The sequence below is a fragment of the Grus americana genome, chromosome 15 (assembly GCF_028858705.1).
Source record: "Grus americana isolate bGruAme1 chromosome 15, bGruAme1.mat, whole genome shotgun sequence".
Taxonomy (NCBI): domain Eukaryota; kingdom Metazoa; phylum Chordata; class Aves; order Gruiformes; family Gruidae; genus Grus; species Grus americana.
In genome coordinates this window covers 15,681,447-15,695,766 of record NC_072866.1, presented here as the reverse complement: position 1 = coordinate 15,695,766, position 14,320 = coordinate 15,681,447, and the positions used below count along the sequence as shown (strand labels likewise).

Genomic DNA, 14,320 nt, shown 5'->3' with positions numbered 1-14,320 from the left:
CTGTTCCTGTGGGGCTGTTCCTAGCTTTCTTTGTTATTGTTTTGATTGTTGGCATTTTTTTACAGAGAACACTGGGGAGTTATCAGAGTACTGCTTAAGAGGAGATACCTTTTTGAACTGCACACTGGGCAACTATGATGGTGATGCTCTCCTTCAGATTTAGGGATTCAGGACTGCAAAGAGGCAGCACGCTAGCTCGCAAAGCCTTATTGTTGCAAGGAATAATTACTTCTTTTTTTTTTTCTTGGAAGATTTGCATACTCTCTTGGGCTACTAACCATGAATCAAGTCAATTGCTCGTTTTCACAAAACATGACAATAGCTATTAAATATCAACTGCTCAACTAGCCCAACGTCTGATGGCAGAATTACACGGCAATTTCTCTCTCCCATTCATTCTGGGCGCTTGTTCCAGTGACAGCCGTCTGCCTGGCGCTGGGGCCGGGAGGTGCTGCCGGCAGGAGCCGCTCCTGGCTGCACAGCTCTGCTTCCTGCCAGTTAACAATCAGTCTCCAATGTATTCATCTAAAAGGTGCTTCTGAAGAGTTTAAGGCAAAAAAGGGACTGTGGCCTACTCCGCCCTGGCTGCCGGCCACCCTGCGCGGGACCCGAGGCGAGGACTTCACTCCTCAGGGCCCGGCGGAGAGCCAGGCCCCGCCGACCCTGGGCCCAGCCCTGCCAGGTCCGAGCCCGGGCCGCTCCCCTCGCAGCGCCGGGGGTAGGAGGGCTGCGGGAGGCTGGAGGGCCCTGTGGGTCCCCCCATCGCCCAGGGCCGGGGCTCGCCCCAGGGCTCACCATTCCGCGACCCCCGCCGGGAGGCGGTGCGGCCCCAGCGGCGAAGGGGCGGGGCCGCTCCCTCCCGTTTCCCAGGGTGCACCGGGCGCGGTGGCTGTCTGGCCACGTCCCCGGGCCACGTCGCTCGGTGCCCGCTGAGCTTACGCCATCTTCGCTCCCCGGCTCCGGGCTGCGCTGCCGCCTCTGCCGCCGCCATGAACATCTTCCGCCTCACCGGGGACTTGTCCCACCTGGCGGCCATTATCATCCTGCTGCTCAAGATCTGGAAGAGCCGCTCCTGCGCGGGTGCGTGCGGAAGGCCGCTAGGCGAGCGAGGGGAGGGCGGCGGGACCGGCCCGGGCAGCTCCGGGCCGCGGTGCCTGAGGGGAGCCTCGCTGGAGGCTGGGCGCCATGGCTGCCTTCTCAACGCGGCGGGAGGTGCTGCGATCGCCTTTGCCGCCCTTTAGAGACCGCTCCCTGAGGAGAGATCAGCCGAGCCGGGGGGGGGGGGGGGCTGGGGGGCAGCGCGGGGGGGTCCCGTCTGCCCGGGAAGCGGCTGTGGTAAAGCAGGGAGAGGCGGGGGCGGGGGATCGTCGTCGTCCCCCCGAGGTGCCCCTGGGGCGGGAGGGCAGAACTCGCCCCGGGCAGGTGAAAAGGGACGATCGCTCCCTTCAGTGCAGGGGAAAGGGGACTCGTCCTGACCGACCTCCCTCCTAACTCGGCCCCCTCCAAAACCAGGGTGTGGAGAAGCGGGTGAGCAGCCGCGGGTGGAGTGGTAGGGGGAACCGCATCCCTCCCCTCCGGGGTGGGGGTGCACTCGTGGGAGCTGCGGTTCAGGTTTAGCGGTTGCCATTATTTGTACTTTTAATTCCTGAGCACCAGTACTCCGACTGTCCCCGGGAGGGTCGCTCCTTATGTAACTGCCCGGCGGCGGGCGAATGAATGGGGAGGCAGGTTTGGAGGTGGGGGAGGAGGAGGAATGCGTCCCCCGCGGGGCGGACAGCCTCCCCCCCCCCCCCCCCGTGCGCCCGGCTGCTGTCGGGAAAGGAGACAGAGCTTATTTTCTCGCCTTTCCTGACAGTGCACAGCCTTCTGTCTGCGTGTTTTCTTGGCAGCTTTAAGCGCCGCTCTAGTGCGTGAAAGGAGGTTTTGGTGCAGCGTTAGGAGTAGCTGACTTGCACTTTGCAGATCCTGAAGTTTCCCTCGCTCTCTCCCTTTCCCTCCGCGCCCTGGTTTGCATTGACGGCTGACTAACGCGCCCTCTCCTTCCCTTTTGTTTAAGAATTAAACTGTGATTCGTGACGTTTATAAGGCTGCTGGGGTGTTTGCATGACCGGCTGCCTTGGAAGGCTGTAGGAAAGAAGCTCCAGGCTGGATGAATAGGCTTTCGGTCGAGATCCTGGCCTGGTCTGACGTGGCAGCGGGAGAGGTGTGGCGGGGAGGGAGCTGGGTCCCGGCCGCCCCGCGGGTTGGGCGCCGGGGAGAAGCCCCGCTCCCGCCGCTCCTCTGCCAGCCCGGATAAGAAAAGCTGGAGCTTCCTCCCGTGTTTTGTACGTGCTTGTTCGGATTCCTTGTGATGTGGTTTGCTTTTTCGCTTCTAGTCTACGGTGTGGTGGTTGGAGGGAATTGCAAGCAGTTCGAACTGCAGCATAGCTGATTTCTTTCAGAAAACTAGGAGTTGTAATACACAGAGCAGCGAAATGCCCATTTTGAATTACGTGGATCAGGCCACTGACCCTAGAAATAGCGTTTTTGGTGTGGACTGGGGTTTGACTGTGAGCTTCACTTTGGCTTCTCTCTGCTGAGCTTCTCCTTTGTCAGTAACAGTGATTATTCTTGAAATTGGTTTGCCATGTGTCGACATGAAATATCGTTCAAATACTGAGTTAACACTGTTGAACGGATGTGTCTGTAAAGTCTTCAGTTAAGAGCGTGAAGAGTTAGTTGAAGCTGCAACATGAAAGAGCTGAGAATGGGGAAATGAAAGGGATTTGTGCTACAGGTAAGAGGAAGTACAGGTTCTGTATGTTTTCATGTCAAGTCACTTTTTGCTAATCAGTTGATAGTGCAAAAGAAAAAAAACAGTAAATTAATAACTTTGGTTTTAAACACACATAAAGTAAAAACTGTTCTTAACTTTACAAAAGAGCTTAAGCAAATGACTCCGTGGTCCAAATGCAGTGGTAGCACAGAACTATTGTTTCTGAGGTCATGGAGTGCAAGAACTCCTTCCTAATGAACTTTCCTAGCTCAGGCTCTAGTGGATCACGAATTCTGTCTGGATCTGGCAGGAGAGGGCCTGGGCTTCTCCAGCTCTTCTGTAGAGTTCCATCTCTGCCTTACTTGAGAAATGCAGTCAAGATTACAAACAACAACAGAGTTAATCTAAAAACTAAGTATCTCTTGCTGTCTAAAGAAGGAAAATGAGACATTCTAGTGCAAGGCTAAAATTCAAATAGGGTTTTAGCCAAGAGATTGTGACCTTTGGACGTGAGGTTATTTACCTGGTATAGTACAATGTAACCTAGTCCCATCTTTGTGCTTAAAAAGTGATCTAATGTTGTCTTAAGTCAGTTGTGATGGAGGATCTCTGTTACTAGGGATTTATTCATAAGAAAGCAGACTCATAGCAATCATTCTCTTTGGTACTGCTTTCTCCAACACAGAAGAGTAAATGGGCCTGTATTACATAGGGCCCTCTACTCTTGCCTTTACCAAATGAGCCAGCATCCCTGAACACAAACATATATGTGTGGGCTCTTTCAGTAGAAAACATCTGCTTCATTCATTTTGCTGAGGAAAAAACATGAAATGGGGATGCATTTGTCTGGGTTGGGGTTGTGTGTGTGTCTTCCAGTTCTGCCTGAGTCTTCAGGAGTAAATCCAGATTCCTGTTACTTCTATGAGATTAGTGTCTGAGGCCTAACAAGTTTATGTAGAATGAGAAGAGCACCTCAAAGGAGCGTGGGATTTTATTTTTGGGGCTCTGTCCTGTTCCTTGTAGTGGTTCATTGTTCTCAGTTGTGGTTTCTACTAATAAAAACTTCATAAATACATATTCGCATAAAATACGTTTGTAAAGTCTACACAACAATAACCCCCAAATAGTTACCAGTTAGTGTTGAACAGCTGCTAAATGCCTCTTATTAGAGGGCTTTATGCAATTCCTTTATATTGTGTGGTTATTAGAGCAGTTTATAAATTAAATAAACTTATACCTCATGGTTATTGGTGACTAAGGAAACGTGGGGAAACCAGCTGCTGCTTTAACTGTGCACTTTTGTAGCAGTAGAAGCTTAGAAAATAAATAAAAGGCTTCTCACTGATTGCTGAGCTGTACACTGTGATCCATGAAGAGCTGGCAAACCACATGGTGCCGACTCCTCTCTTCTGGTTGCATCTGTGTGTGTCTGAAGCCTTTGTTCCAAGAGGAGCTCAGAGGCCTGTAAAAGCAGCTGGAAAGAAGAGGGAGACAGCCTGTGTACCTCTGCTGCAACCTGCTGTTTTCTGGAGACACATCAGTCCCCATTTTGTTTCCTGAGAAGTGACTCCTCTAATTGAGGAAAATAGGTGAGGCTAGGATAATCTGCATTAGGAAGCAGTGTGTGTTTTCAGTGTTTGAAAAACTTAATTATTTTTTTCCTAATTTAGTCAATATGTTAAAAAGAGAACAAGGGGAAGGGAAATCCAGTCGTGATTTCAGAGCTGGCAGGGAAACAATTTTTTGCATGACTGGTTATTTGAGTTTCCAAATTTAGAATTTGGAAAAATGTTTGCCATTCCAAATAACAGCTCCAAAATAATTACTGCGAGCCGTGGAGGATGTAGCAGGTAACTCCATTATTGACTTCATGTCATAATTAGGAAATCCATGAGACTTGAAGAATCCTGTGCTTTCAAACATTGTCATGTTCAGACTGTGTTTTTTTAATCAATTCCAAGTCAAATTAGATTGTTTGCACTGCAAATTACTGCCTGAAAATAGATTTGCTTTTCTCAGTGTCATTTGTCAAGTGTTAAAGGTGACCTGCAATTGCAAGGCTGTCAAATTATATGCTGAATACTGTAAAAAAGTAGTGGACAGTAAATATGTAGTACTTTTGCTAGGTGATGTAGCTGTCTCATAATTTTGTTTATGTATCATCTACTGTGGACCAGATCACACGCTATGTTGAAGACTTCGGATGGTACTTTGCCGTAGGCTGTTGCCAATTTGTCCATGTTTTCTCAAAAAATGCAGCTTTAGGTAGGTTTGGAATTTCTTCTCTGAAGGAAAATTTTGCCTTTCTCAATTGACAAATTTGCGTTTAGAGTTAGGCTGGGTTTTTCTAATTGAAAGTACAGGATTCTTAATGTTAATATTTTACTAGCAAAACCAAAGAAGTTGTGGTTCTGTGGCTGATATGGACTTCATACTGAACAAAAGTACTTGATTAGTAGTAGTAAATACCTCAAAAAGCCTGTGAAGTTTCCATGACAAAGTATGGATTGACTTTCCTTAGAAAAACTTTGGTTTGTAGATTGTATGGTTGTGATATGCAATTTGTAGTCAGTCAGTCATGTACACACTCCACAGCCTGGCTGACTGAATGCCGCCGCTGCTGCCTATTGCTCTTTACCTAACTCACAACAGCAATGTGAAGTTGATGAGAAAGTACTACAATTTTGGCTCTGCTGTCCTCCGTGGCTGTGAAAATCAGCTGAGGTCTTGAATTAAAGTTTCATGCTATTGCTTTTAGCCAAGCTGGAGTGCAGAAGTTGAAGGAGTTTTTCCATGTGTGAGGATGAAACAAAAATGAGAGGTTTGATGCTTTGGAATTTGAGCCTGGAGCTTGGCAAGAAATAAAAAATGTGTTTGTTTAGTTCAAGAACTAAGCAATGTTTGTGGGTGTAAAAGGAGGGGGGAGAAGGGTGAGAATAATGGCAGTGTAGTCTCAATATATTGCAGTTGCCAACCGTGAGCCAAGGTCAGTGCTGTGGCAGGTATATTGATATCTCTCCTATGATCCTATCCTATTGATATCTCCTTTGAAATGCATCAAATTCATACAACAGAGTGTTTACGTGTTTCCTCCTCCTGTTTTTGCTAGTGGTATAGATCTTACTTTCTCCCAGTTTGCCTGTGTCTCTGCAAGTCTTTGGTTTAAACGTTGAACCTTGCCTAGTCTAGCCTACCTAACTTGAAAATTACTTTAAACTTGGCTTTAGGATGTGTTTCAGGAACATTTGACTATTCTAAAGATTCAAAATACATATTATATGCTTTTTTGCTGTTCACGGTTATTTACTAAAACAAAATCGGATGCTAAATAATATAACATAACTATATGCTGTAGCGGGATGCTGTACTGTAATCCATCCAGGTGGATTTCTTTGTCCTGTGGGTTCTGACCTTAGGACAGCATTGCTTGCTGAGAGGTTTTAGTGGCATGAGAGCAGCGCTCTGTCAAGAGTGGTAACGTCAGCAAGCACACCTGGGATGCAACTGAGTGCTGCTTCAGCTGTCTTTGCAATGTAGTTCTAGTTCAAGAAATGTCAATTTTATTTTTTTTTCCCCAAACTTTGGGAAGTGGTCTGTGTGTGTGGTTTTGGTTTGTTTGTTTAGCTGCTGGGGTTTTTAATACTTACAGCTTTTGTTTTATAGCTTTACAGTCTGCATAACTGTAGGTTTTGAGGCATTTGCTGTTTCCTGTAGTACAGTTGCTTATGAGCAGTTATGTTGTTCTGCAGGTAGTACGTTAATTAGGCTCACCTCATAGATAATTCACATATGAAAGTTCCAAACAGAACCCCTTTTTAATTGTTACTATTTCAGCCTTTCCTGTAATTTAGGTATAAACATGAAGTCCCTTCATCTGGGGCAGCTTATTCAGTGTTTCTTAAGCCTGAGTGAAAAAGGAGTTCTATAACCATAGCAGATAGCTTTTCTTTTAATTGCTTTATGGTACTGTTAGTAAAAGCCTTTCTCAGACATATCCCTCTATAAAGGGACAAGGATTTTCAGCCTTGCATCGTAACCCTCTCCTAGAGCATATTTTCCCCACTTGTCTTTCGAACAATATTTGCATGCTTAGCTGAACAGATTGAAGTATTTTCACCCTGGATGACTGAAAACAAGAGTAATTGGAATAACAAGATAGAGGCACAGGCTAGGTTGTTTTGTCCCCCTGCTGTGACGGACCACTACATCAGTATTACGGAGCGATGCTTCACCTCAGTTTCTGAAGCTTTTAGTGACCAATTGTGCAAAGGTTGTGTGATTCTAACTGATCTAGTGGCTGAAGTTAAGTACAAGCAAATGTATTGATGTTGGGGCTTTGGCTTAAAATCGAAAGTTACATTGAAGATGCAATGTAGACATCTGTCACTTTAGCTTGCTTCTCTCATTTTATTTTGTTATAGTACATAGTAACATCTGGTTTTGACTGATTCTGCACGCCCACCCCTGCCATGTGGTCAGTTAAGTTCCTGAATTGAATTAAAATCAGGTTATTGGTGCTAGCATACTTTCTGATTATCACTGGATCTGTAGTATCTATTGCCCTTGTACCTTTCCAGCTATTCAACATCTAAAGAAGGTACTGAGGCATGTGACAGCAGTCTGAGAATTGAAACCTAATGCAGCCTTGCTCCATAATGCCCAATGATAATGCAGAACAGATAGCGTAATCTCCAAAAATATTACCTGCAAGCTATCTGTTCTGAGTAGATTCTAAATCTTGTGTAGTGCTAACACCTTTTCCAGTACAATGGTGTATAGGTAACTTACATTCACACTACTGAGATATATGAACTTACAGTTCTGTTTGTATGGCATAGTTCTGGAAGCCTGGATTTTGTCCTAATTTTGTAATCAACTTGCTTAGAAATAAAGGATTATATCCTTTCTCATCCTTGGCATCAAGTGTTTTAAAGCACATTATCACTTTTTGAATAATTAATTATTTCCTTTATCACTTTAGGTATTTCTGGGAAAAGCCAGCTTCTGTTTGCACTGGTCTTCACTACCCGTTATCTGGACCTCTTCACTTCATTCATTTCATTGTATAACACATCTATGAAGGTAGAGTATACTGAAGAGTTAGAAGAGCTAGTAATGTTGTATGCAGAGTGCATAATTTCATTAATAAAAGCCTCTTTAAATGGCCCACTGCACAGTTATTACAGAATAAGTTCTAGATGGGCTTTGGATAAAGAATGTGGAAAAAGGACTCAAAACCCTACTTCTTTCTACACTCTACATGCAATTTTTAAAAACTGTTTGTATGGGGACTGACATTTAGAACAAATGCCATTTTGGTTATTGAAAATAAAAGCTTTTGGAAGAATGGTTCAAATAAATTATATTCCTCAATTGAAACATTAGAGCTTAAGTAAATCTCTTTTTAGCCACTACAAGGTAAATTAGTATTCAAAATGCATTGCCAGAATTGTAGCTAGTGTCTGGTCAGAGGCTGATCAAAAACTGACAGAAGTATGCTTTTAGGAATGTAGCTTCCATCAGATTATACCCCGTTTGCTTGCCCACTGAATGTTACTGAGCCCAAAATTGTTTTTGTTATTTATTCCTGCAATTTCTGGTGCTGAGTGCAAGAAAATAAAGCAGTGGCCTGGGAGAGTGCAGTGTGTTTGTGGCACCAGTACAAATTGGTGCATTTGTGGCACTGGAGCAGGCACCTTTTTAATTCAGTTCCTTTATTCTTGGATTTTCTTGATGCTCTTCAGCTTTGTTCGGAGGATAGTATAACATTGCCAAGAAGAAAGACTAGATAGTCAATAACACAAAACCTACTGAAGAATTAGGGGAATAATACTGTAAAGTAAAATTTTAGATTTTTAAACCCACTCACACTGTTGTTTTCTGACAAGCCAAACATGTATACTTAAGTTTTAATATTGACAGTCTAGATGAAGAACTGTGGATTAAGTAAAATATTCTTGAGACACAAGCTTTTTTTCTATGTAATTTCAGAGAATATTGAAAGCTACTGTTGGATGCACTAAAGGAGCAGCTAGGGTTTTTGCAATTTATTTACTGGTTGTGATTCAGGGTCATGACCATGTCTTTGTTCTGCAGCCCTCCTACCCAGAAAAAGAATTAATATGGGAAATGACACTTGTGATACTCAACATCATACTAAACTGAGTCTTTCCAGGAATGAAACGAGTGGTCCTCTGTTCAAATCCAATATTAACTTGCAAAATGGAAGCCTCTGTTATGGTTTCAAAGATTACTGCTTAGAGAGACTGTTAGATGTAATTGGCTTTTCAGCCCGTTATTGTAGTGCCAAGACAAAGCTGTGTGTGTCCCAACACAGCTTCTTGGTCTATCTACATATATTTGGGAGTATATAACATTACACAGTTGTAGAGAACATGAACTACTATACAAATAAGCTTACCCAGAGTGTAACTAAATGAACTTTCTAATCTGAGGAAAATGCTGTAATTGGCAGCAAAAAAAAAAGTTTTTAATTTCTGTAGAGTTAGGATTTTCTTTGGTATTTTTGAAGAAATATTAATTAAACTACAGGTGCCAACTTGCTGTATTTGTCTGGCAGTGATCATTCGATATTTAGGAAAATTAGTTTCTTCTGTGTTCAAGGAATATATACAGAAATACACAGATTGGCACTATCTGTCTTTCCTAATGACCTGCAGACTTTAACTTTTGTGATTCGTAGCATTCCATATCTTACAGTTTCTTTTTCCTGGTACCTGTATCTGAGTATTGGATGCATTTCTGCTTGTGCACTCTGCAGTCATTTTTCCACCATTATTCTTTTATTTGTGTATCTTTAAAAATGAAAACTTTTTGAGTGTCCTAAAGCACACTATAATTCTCATGAACAAATCTTTAACAAGAAGTTGTGGTTCATTCACACTTTCTTAGTGTCTTGTATGACCATACCAGTTACAATTAGTTTACACCTGTGGTAGAGATTCCCTATATCTGATACCCTGTCCTGTTGTCCTCCATCTCCAGTCAGCTGGGGTGCTCGTGTAGTAAAGAGTCTTTGGATTCTGAGCTCCTCAATATAGTGTTTGTAGCATTTTCTATCTGTGAATAGTGCTTAGTAGCATCTGCAAACAATGGGTTTTGAGATCGGTTACTTTTCAAGTGTACAGAACCCATATTTAATGTGATAAATGGTTTGGAATATTTAATCTTTGCGATGAAGCTGAGGCAGAAGCTAAACTATTTGTATAGTCTGCTGTACTATGTTGTCTCCAGGACAATGCGAACTCTGGCCTGATGATGGCAAATTGACCTTTAGAAAGTCGTGTATTCGATTCTGTTTTCTCATTTGTAGAATAAGCTGTTCCCTGTGGAATACGCAAATAGCCTGTGAAGTCTACTGTACCATAACAATTAAAACCAGTAACGTTAGACATCAACTGAAATTGCAACTGAATTCTGGTTCAGTGCTTCTAGCAGTCTGTTAGTTTTACAGGTTTTATGTTTAAAGCTCTAAATCAAATCAGCTAATTTGTGATATGTTAAATGCCTGAGTCCGAATGGGGCTTATTGAATAGGTTTTTAATTACCACATAGGCCACACCACTCCCAGTCTTTTTGAGTGTAAAAAGACCCCTTCCATCACTATCGCATGTATGCACGTGCACATTTTTAAGGTAAATGTTTTGGGCCAGCGCTTTCCCTGCAGTAGGAGAAGGGGTATTTCTTCTCCAGTCAGTTCTTCAGTTCTGTCTACTCAGGAAAGGATCTTTAAAGAATCTTGGGACAGTCACTTCCACCAGAGGCAAGGGGATGCTTTTAAAGCAACAAAACCAGTAGAGTCCAGAGTCATTGGTTTTGAATTATTACTGTGCTGAGAAAAGTTAAATACCACCACACAGCCTCGAACTGCAAAAGCATGCAAACAAACAATACAACCAAAAAAGACAGCGCTTATTCCTCTTAGTGCCTGGGAATATCTCTTCAGTGAGTTTGATCTAACCCTGCAACCTCTGTGGGTTGTTTTGTTTTTTGTTTTTTCTTTCCTTGCTTTTTAGCTTATCTACATTGCTTGCTCGTATGCCACTGTGTATCTGATCTACATGAAATTTAAGGCCACCTATGATGGAAACCATGATACATTCAGAGTGGAGTTTCTGATAGTTCCTGTTGGCGGACTCTCGTTTCTTGTCAATCATGACTTCTCTCCTCTGGAGGTGAGTTGGTTGTGGGCAGGAGGTTATACTTTTTTTCTCTAAAATATTTAGAACATGAAGACGAGCACATTTAGGCTGATTGAGGAGTGCTTGGAATATGCCTGTGTTTAGCAGGTTCAGGCTAGCCCTGTTTCCTTAATGCATCTTCACGGTGTAGATTTCTGTGAAAATTTAAGACACTTCAGGAAACTAGCATTATTATCAACATTGATTATTTTATTAAGCAGAAGACTCTCTTTTTCCCAGTATACTCTGATGGTTATATTAATTCAAAAATATCCTTCCTTTTGTTATGTTTGTTAAATAAACGCCCCAGAATGCAGTTTGTGATTAATTGGTGCCACCCGCTGAGAACAAAAGTAATTATAATACTTCTTAAATTTTGTAGAATTGCAAATGGTCTAGAGTATTAGAAAGAATTGCATTTGTATTTGAAATGCAACTATGCATTTTCCTATCCAAAAAATTATAGTTAGAATGTAATTACAGAGAGTTCAAACAGGTGATTTTTCCCACGAAATGGAGAATAACTTTGGATGTTTATTTTAAGTGGACTGAGCTGCATTTTTATATTTATTGGAGTTAAATGATTTTATTAGAGAGTAAAGGAATTTTTATTGCAGCACTTTGAGATGTTATTTTAAATTTTGTTCTGTATTAACTCATTCTTCAAACCGATAGATTAAAAAAGAACATGGGGAAAAAGGACTTCATCTTCCCTGCAGCTTTTCACAGCACCAGCTCTGTAAGCTGTAGTTCATGGTACTGTGAATCCTGAACTGCCGGATGCACATAAGTTTCCTTAGGAGTACACCTATGCCTGCCAGCTCATGAGACGGCTGGTTTGGAGAGTCTGTTGTCCGCCACGAGAGTTGTTCCTTTGTACCATCGCGTGGTGGATTATGAAGCTTTCACTTAGTGTTTCCTGTACCAAGAATAGTTTGCCAGAATACTGTACCTGTTCATCACATCGTTAGAGAGTGAAAAGTCAATCCAAGTCAAATACCTTCTGTGCTTCTGGTATCAGTAAGACAGTTGAATATACCTGTGGCTTTTTTACTTTCAGATACTGTGGACCTTCTCCATCTATCTTGAATCAGTTGCTATCCTCCCTCAACTTTTTATGATCAGCAAAACTGGGGAAGCAGAGACCATCACTACTCACTATCTTTTCTTCTTGGGTCTGTACCGTGCCTTGTACTTAGTCAACTGGATTTGGCGCTACTACTTTGAGGGATTTTTTGACCTCATAGCTGTCGTTGCTGGTGTGGTCCAGACCGTTCTTTACTGTGACTTCTTCTATTTGTATGTTACAAAAGGTAAGTAGGGCAATAACTCTAAGCTTCAGGCTGCAGAATGTAGCAATTAACATGTTCATAGGGATCTGCTATATCGACATTGCTAGGTTGTTAATTTTGTGTGCAAATTATTGCTGAAATCTCCTTGATAGATTTACCAAGTACACTTTCCGCTAGTGTGGGGCACTGTGGATCGTTTTGAGTATGGATAAAATATAAATGTATAAATGATCTGATGAACTTAATTGACAAATTTTAAATAAGTACGGCCAAATACATGTTGCTGTTGTCTTTCATTGATAAGCATGATCCTCATGCTTCTCCTGACAACGTACACTGCTTTGTGCAGATTCCACACTTAAGCCTTTCTCAGCATTTAAATGCCTTAAGAGTCCAAAGGATTGTGGATGTTTCTGTTTCTGCTGAGCGCAGAAGCAGTCGTTTCTGCTGGGTGCATTAGTAACTCTGCCCTTACTCACATTCCAACCTCCATTGTATAACTATAGAGCTGTGCGGGGCTGTGTTATTTTAGTCATAAGTCTAAAGAAACTAATGCTCACAGGCTAGTATATCCTGAGGGTGAGAAGTGAGAATTCCAGGGTGCCACAAGAGGGCAGGATTGGAACAGTTGTTATTTCATCATATTTTACCAGGATGTATTGAAGAGCAAGAGGCAAGCTTGGGAGGACTGTTTCCAGTGCCCCCATTTTGTAACGAGGTGACTCTGTGTGAAAGGTTTTGGTCCCTTTGAAGTTTTAACAGTGTGTGCTTCTCCTAGGTCACATCTTTGTTTTGCTAACTATTTTCTTTCCTACTTTTCCTTACAGTACTCAAGGGAAAGAAGCTCAGTTTGCCAGCGTAAGTGCCAAAAACACCATCACCAGCATCTGTCCTTCTGGATGCTTGGACAGAACAATCCTTATCACAAGCAAAGGCGAAGATGCTTGAGACAGAAAGTCAGAAACACAGCTCTTTATAGTGCAGGTAGTCATCAGCGGCTCTGTAAGAACGGAGGAAAAACAACCAGCAGATTTCTGTTTGATGCATCTTGCCTTTATCTTTTTTATTACTATGTATAAAGATTTTTTACATAAAGAAACTTATACTGTATTAATAAATTCAGTGTATGGTTTCAATTGGAATAGTTCCAAAAGTGAGATTTTTGTGAGATTGTTTATGACCAGGAACAAGTGCAAACTTTTTTTTTTAATTTTCAAGAATTTCTTTGAAATGACTGATTTTTTTCTTTTTTTTTTTTTTAGTGCACAGATATGTGCATCCTTGATGGATGGTAGTCATCTGTTCTTTCCCTTTGATCCAATTTTCATTCCACTATATTTATTTTTTTCCAAAAGGTGAATATTTGTCAACTCTAAATCTGAAACCACCGATGTTTGATGTGATGTGCTGGTGCCCAGTCTTTGTGCCATCTGCTGACATGGAGTTCCTTATTTAAAATAATGTTGGTGCCAGAGGGGGAACAGTCACATTTTGTAGTTGTTCCCTTTCTAAACCAGGCTGATGGCAAGAGGACAGTGAGGAAATCTCGAGGCCGCAGGGATGGGCCCTTTCCTGTTTTGCCATGATGTTTGGGAAGGAAATCCCAATAACGAAAGCACTTGGCAGCGCAGGTTGTGAAGGGTAAGAGATGCGATTGTGTTGCTTAGTGGCAAATGTTGGTGACTGTATTCTTTGTTCAGGAAAAGAAGGTTAAATATCTGGGATGTACAGCCCTGCTACACCATTGCAGCTATAGAAATGGGAGACTTGTAAGTTGTTGATTACAGTAACCTGTAGGTGATCATTTTAAACGGTATCTACATTTTCTTTTTAATGAATGCTTTATAAGCAACTTCCATGTTCAGCTTCAAGTGGTTTTTGATGTCACTTTTGGACAATTAATTTTTTTTATAAACTTTTCAAAATCAGCAGCACCAGTTTACCATTCTTTATCCTTTAAATGATTCCCTTTTTTTACTGAGCTGTTGCATGATTTATCCTGTGTTACCATCCTCAATAAACACTTTATGAAATGGTGAAAATGTTTTTAATTTTTTTATTACTGAATTAAA

The 14,320-nt window shown here is 42.2% G+C and overlaps 1 protein-coding gene across 1 annotated transcript; it reads left to right on the top strand.

Annotated features, from left to right (window-relative positions):
- Window positions 1-845: 845 nt before the first annotated feature.
- On the top strand, window positions 846-14,290 carry KDELR2 (KDEL endoplasmic reticulum protein retention receptor 2). Its single transcript, XM_054842819.1, has 5 exons — window positions 846-1,080; window positions 7,737-7,837; window positions 10,792-10,950; window positions 12,017-12,269; window positions 13,076-14,290. The coding sequence occupies exons 1-5, from the start codon at window positions 990-992 to the stop codon at window positions 13,108-13,110; spliced, it is 639 nt and encodes a 212-aa protein (XP_054698794.1). The 5' UTR covers window positions 846-989; the 3' UTR covers window positions 13,111-14,290.
- The last annotated feature ends 30 nt before the right edge of the window (window positions 14,291-14,320 follow it).